The sequence below is a fragment of the Meleagris gallopavo genome, chromosome 8 (assembly GCF_000146605.3).
Source record: "Meleagris gallopavo isolate NT-WF06-2002-E0010 breed Aviagen turkey brand Nicholas breeding stock chromosome 8, Turkey_5.1, whole genome shotgun sequence".
NCBI lineage: Eukaryota > Metazoa > Chordata > Aves > Galliformes > Phasianidae > Meleagris > Meleagris gallopavo.
The window spans coordinates 10757223-10763310 of record NC_015018.2 but is presented as its reverse complement, the minus strand read 5'-3'; the positions used below and the strand labels follow the sequence as shown (position 1 = coordinate 10763310).

General features: G+C 52.5%; 1 protein-coding gene across 1 annotated transcript in view; it reads left to right on the top strand.

Moving 5' to 3' along the window:
* Nucleotides 1–6: 6 nt before the first annotated feature.
* SLC29A3 (solute carrier family 29 member 3) overlaps nucleotides 7–6088 on the top strand; it is a 9428-nt gene continuing 3346 nt past the window's right edge. The window contains exons 1-6 of the mRNA XM_010714516.2: nucleotides 7–18; nucleotides 661–912; nucleotides 3145–3227; nucleotides 3513–3739; nucleotides 4492–4654; nucleotides 5508–6084. Of these exons, the coding sequence (XP_010712818.1) occupies nucleotides 673–912; nucleotides 3145–3227; nucleotides 3513–3739; nucleotides 4492–4654; nucleotides 5508–6084 (1290 nt within the window). The 5' untranslated portion in view covers nucleotides 7–18; nucleotides 661–672. The remainder of the gene's footprint in view (nucleotides 19–660; nucleotides 913–3144; nucleotides 3228–3512; nucleotides 3740–4491; nucleotides 4655–5507; nucleotides 6085–6088) is intronic.

Here is a 6088-nt window from a genome sequence, read left to right as displayed (position 1 = left end):
GGGTGGTGCGGCACCCGAGTAAGGGGGGCTGCGGGGTTGCGGGTGGAGAGATGTCACGCAGCGCTTCCCTCCATCTTGCTGGGAGGATTTCTGCAAAATCCCCCTTTTCCGACAGTTTCTCCCCTCGCAGCCTTAGCGGGGCCTTCCTCGCAGCTTTTGCCGGGGGGGTCCGTCGGGCAGAGCCAGGAGAAGCTGCGTGGCTGTGCAGTCGCTCTGCAAAGCCCGCTGCTGTTGCACCGGTTTTACGAGTGGCTTAGCAAAGCCCTTACCGGGCTGAGTTAGTTTACAAGCCTGGGGGCACGAGGTCAGCTTCCAGGACGCTTTGAGAAGCCTGGTTGATGGGTCACTGCACAGCCTGATGTGCTGAGGGAGGTCATGTGCTGTTTTGATGTTCCTCCGAGCTTTGCAGGAGCTGGGTTTCCTGCTTACAAGAGCGAAAAGTGAGCGTGGGTACGGGTTAATTATTAGTTGTGATGAACAGGGCCAGGTGCCGCCTGCTGGATGGGCACACGGTGCTGCTGTGGCAGACCTGTCTCAATCTCACCTTCAGAGTTTTCAGCTCGCAGCCCTCCCAAGCCCCATACCGGTTCAGCTGGGCACCCACAGGGCAGTTCCTGCTGCCTCCCACCTGCTAACCCCCTTCACATGGCTGTTTTGCAGCGTGCCAGCGCCATGCACCCAGCAGGCAGCAGCTTTTCCCCGGACGAAGAGCCGCTGATTGAGGAACCCTCAGTGAACAGAGCCAGCCGGCCGAAGCCGAGTGACCACCTCAATGGGGCTTATGTGATCTTCTTCCTCCTGGGCGTCGGGTCGCTGCTGCCATGGAACTTTTTCATCACGGCCAAGCACTACTGGGCATATAAGCTACAGAACTGCTCAGAGCAGGCAGAACCGGCCCCCTCTGACCTGCGGGTGAGTGCAGACGGGTTGGCACCACCAAGGAAGCACACAGCCAACCAGTGTGCCGTTCTAGTGGTGGTGGAGTCACCCTGGAGGTTCTTAAAAGGTCTGGCAGGTGTGACCAGAGTAGCTACTGAGGCCACAAACATCTGGTTCTTGGCATATGGGATGGGGAACTTGTCACACTGTGACGTGCACTGGGGGTAGCAGGCTTGCTAGCAGGTGGGCACACAAGGCACTTCTCTCCCCAGAAAGCCGTCTTCTCCAAAAGCCTTCTCGTGCCTTGTCCTTGCATGGGAATGTTCCCAGCAGGCGTGGCCTCCCTTCGTTTCCTTGCTTCCTCTCCAAAGTAATGCTTTTTCCTTCTGATTCGAAAAAGCGTGGTTGTGATGAGTCTGCATCAGCTCCTCCTGCTGCTCAGCTTGCTCAGGTGGTTTGGGCACATTTTTTCACAAGCACAGAGCCCGGTGCAACACCCGCGTTTTCTCTGTGCTTTCTGACACCAGTATGGTACCCAGCAAACAGCTGTGCTGGTTGCTCTCAAGTCTGCTGTGTGGGCTTCTTTTGATGGGGAGAAAGCACAGTACAACTGATGGTGCTTGGACCACAATGCTGGAGCACCAGAGTGCTGGTGCAGATGGGGATCTTGGGTGAATTAAGCTGATGGACACCATAATGATGCAGCCAGGCTGGTGCTGAGTGCCCCTTCCTCTGTACTGGAGAGGATGCTCAGGGCAGGGTACGAAGCATGCTGTCCTCCTGCATCCCACCTGCTCCTATTGCTTCTACAGGAAGCTTGTCCCAGGGAATTTTTTAATAAGCTGCTTTGGGGTGAAATGGGTATCCTTGGAAGATCTTTCTCAGCATCATGAAAGCCCTTTATGCTTGAGCAGTGTTGGCCTGGAAGGTTGGCCCATCCAGAGAACATTATTTTCCTCTGGCACCGACGTCTCCATCCTAAAAAGTCCTGTTTTAAGGATTGCTGTATCCCTGCTCAGGTCATTTCTCTGTTAAAAAAAGATGTTCTTCCTTTTCCATGCAGAGCCTCTATCCTTGGTTTTGTAACCAGTGTAAGGGCATGGTTGAGTTTGTTCCCTTGCTTGGTGTTGTGCCAACATCTGAATGCACGCTGCCCTCCTGAGCATGAGGGCTGTTACTTCTGTCAGTACAGAGCAACCCGGGTCTTCTCTGGAGGTTAAGCTGAATAAAAAAGAAAGCTATCAGCTCCTTTCAGCCCTTCTGGAAAGCACTCTGGCCATGGCAAAGACTTTCCCAAAGGCTTAAAACTTGCAAATGGTTTGTGATTCAAACCTGACACATCCCAGTGTGCTGCACGCCTATCTTCTGGGTATGGCGATGCTTGCTGCTGGTCAGTGGTACGGTGTGATCCTGTTGCTTTGTAGCTTTGTTTCAAACCACGTCCACAGGAGTGATGCAGGCCATTGCAGAGAGTCAGCAGAAATAGAATCAACTCATAGTCTTCCTTCTCGTTTTCCTTTTAGCCAGAAACAATAGCAATTGAAACACTTCTGCTTGTTCCTTCTCTTCCATCAGCATTTGGCCATGGGTAAGGTGGAGTAAAACTTCCCTGGGTGACTGAGTGCAGCTCAGATTCCCAAGTTTCTTAAATACTTTCTCAAATTCCCTTCCTGCTGCTCATGCAAGCAAGCGAGCGTTTCCCTGTGGTGCTTGAAGCATAGCATCACTGCAAGTGCAGATGTACTTCTGCTTGGTGCAAAGCTTTCTAAAGCTTTGTTTCCTCACCAGCGCTTCAAAAAGAAAATTAACTTGGAAGTGTATTAAATATCCCCGGGGGCTTTTTTTGGGTAGGTTGGTAAATAAGGCTTAGTTTTAGCCTGTTGTTTTGTCTATTCCCTAATTCATTGTATGTCTGCAGAGCTTTGAGCCTGCTGCTTCCCAAGCTGATGCAGTAAGTGCAGGCATTTACATCTCCGTGTCTACAGCCCCTCTAGGAGCGATTATTAGATTTCCCGTCGCTTGCAGTAAAGCTCTTGATGGTGAGGAATAAATTAACATGCTTGTAAACTGATTAAAAGAAGACAGTGCAAAGCTGCAGAGAAACCTGGAGCATGGAGAGCAAAGGTGCCAAATGCCTCCTGCTTCCTGGCTGCACGCTGGGTTTGGGCAGTAGTACCTTTTGTGCTGTGTCATGCCAGATTTAGGAGCTAGAGCTCTCTGTGTTGCTCCACCTGACCTTTCTTTTCCCACCCTTTTTCCTGGCAGGATTACTTTGAGAGTTACATCTCCATCGCTTCGACTGTGCCCTCAGTGCTGTGCCTGGTTGGAAACTTCCTGCTGGTCAACAGGTGCGTGCGGAGTGGGCTGCCTTCCCCTCTGCCCCTCTCTCCTTTCTGCCCTATGGGTGAGCTGAGAGCCTGTGTAACAAATACCCTCCTTGCTCAAGCAGTGATCTCCTCCACCTTTGGCTTTCTTTATTTTAGATTGGATTTTATTTGATCCTCACAGCAGAGGAGATGCTGCTCCCTGTGTCACGCCTATTAAGTTACAGTTTTAAAATGAGGGTAGAACATGGGTTCAGGACAGGGAGTTAAGAGGAAGGTCACGGAGTTGTCCCTCCCTGCTGTCTCCAGGGTATCCGCCAGCGTCCGCATCCTGTCCTCCCTCTTCATCATGCTGTCCATGTTCCTGGTGATCACGGTGCTGGTGAAGGTGGATACATCCTCCTGGACCACCTGTTTCTTTGCCCTCACCATTGGCTGCGTGGTGGTGGTCAGCGGTGCCTCCACCATCTTCACCAGCAGCATCCTGGGCCTGAGCAGCCGCTTCCCCATGAGGAACTCACAGGCACTGCTGACAGGTGCGTGCCCTGAGCATGAAGGGTCCCCTCCTGCTGTGTACCCCCCTCCTGCTGCTGTTGTGTTCCATGGGTTGCTGTAGGTTGGGTTTATTCCCTTTGCGTCTGGTATTTTGTCACATGGTGTTTATTTTAGAAACTTCACTTTGCCCTACGAAGAAAAAAAAAACCCAAAAACTTGCAGATAAAGGGAAGTTGCTGAACGAGAAGCATAGTGGGTCACATGAGTCAGAGCTCTCGTTTCTGCAAATGCCCTGCAATCTCCAGTGCTGATGTCTGAGCAGGGATGGTGAAGGTCCATCCCTGCTCAAAGGAGAACATCACTCACAGTGCCCACAGCTAAAGCCACAGCATGATCTGTGTTTTCCTCACATGAGGAGATGCTGTCCTTTCACTCCTCACTTTGCATCTGGAAGAATCTTAAATGTTGCCTTGTTTCCTCTCTCAGCATTTACATGCATTTCCATAAGTGATGAGGGGCACGTGGGGAGCTGTGAGTGATGAGCTCCCTGGAGGCTTGCTGGTGTTGATAACGTTATGAATGTGCTGTAGGAATGTGTTGAGAAACCATGAGGAAAGGAAAAAAAAAAAAAAAATCAAATGGAGATGGTGATGTTTTTCCTGAGGCTGAAACAAGAGTGTTTTAATGAGTTTGTCCCTTTGGGTTGGGTCACATGCTGGCTATGGTGTGACGTGATGGAGGGGGCTCAAGAGGCCTCTGGTTCGGCCACTCCCCACAAACAGCAACCTTGCAGGTCAGGCCATGGGAGGCACGGTCAGTGCCATCGCCTCCATCATCGACCTGGCGGCAGCGGCTGATGTGACTGACAGTGCTCTGGCCTACTTCCTCACGGCGGACATCTTCCTCATAGTCTGCATCATGGTGTACCTCCTGCTGCCCCGCCTGGAGTACTCCAGGTATGGCGGGGCTCTGGCAGCACCCACTGGGCAGCACTGCTGCCCTCCATTTGGCCAAAACCTCGGGATGAAACTTGTCATGAGCTGAGCCTCCGAGGAGCTTTCTCAAGGGAGAAGAATAGAATCATAGAGTTATAGAATCGTTCAAGTTGGAAAAGATAAATATCAGTAGTATCTTTTTTAAGATCTTTATTGATGATTTTGAGATTGAACCTCGAGTGCTATGTTTCAGTGTTAGGCCTCTCACTACAAAAAAGACATGGCCCTAGAGTGTGTCCACTCCGGACACTAGAGAAGGGCAGTGAAGCTATGAAGGGTCTGGAGCACGTCTTACGGGGAGCAGCTGAAGGAGCTGGGATGGGACAGTCTGGAAAAGAGGAGGCGCATGGGAGATCCTATCACTCTCTATAAGTGCCTGAGTGAAGGCAGTGGTGAACTGGGGGGTCAGCTTCTGCTCCCAGGTAACAGCCACAGGACTGGAGAGAATGGCCTCAAGTTATGCCAGGGGAGGTTCAGTTTGGGCATTAGAACACACTTCTCCTCCAAAAGAGCAGTGATGCAGTGGCACAGGCTGCCCAAGGAGGCAGGGGGGTCACCGTCCCTGGAGACGCTATTGCAGAGCTGTGGAGATGTGGCACTGAGAGACATGGGCAGTAGGGGTGGGCTGGGTGAGCTGAGAGGGCTTTTCCAGCCTTATGGTTCTATGATCCTATGACCGCTAAGATCATCTAGCCCAACCATCAGCCCATCATCACCATCCCCACTGAGCTGTGTTCCTCAGGAGCCGCTGGTGAGGGTACTGCTCCACCCCATATTTCCAACTTCTGTATGATCTCCCTCCTCCGTTTTTCAGGTATTACATGGGAAGCCACTGGGAGCACCCATCACTGGTCACCACGTCACCCAGCAGCCCCATGGAGGATGAAGCAGAGCCAGGAGGCCCAGCACACAGCCTGCCCCAAAGCACCGTCGTCCCTCCACTGCGCCCCATCCTGCACAAGACTGCCGCCCTTGGCTTCTGCCTCTTCTATGTCTTTTTTGTCTCCATCATCATCTTCCCTTCGCTCTCCTCCAGCATCCAGTCTGTCCACCAGACATCGGGCAGCCTGTGGGCCACCAAGTACTTTGTGCCTCTGACAAGCTTCCTGCTGTATAACTTTGCTGACTGGTGCGGGCGGCAGATCACTGCCTGGATCCAGGTGCCTGGCCCCAACAGCAGGCTGCTGCCTGCCCTCGTTCTCCTCAGGACCATCTTCCTCCCACTCTTCATCCTCTGCAACTACCAGCCCCGGGCCCACATAAGGACGGTGCTCTTCAACCGTGACGTCTACCCGGTGGCGTTCACCACACTGCTGGGTCTCAGCAATGGCTACTTGGGGACGCTGGCCCTTGTCTACGGCCCCAAGATCGTGCCCAAAGAGCTGGCTGAGGCAG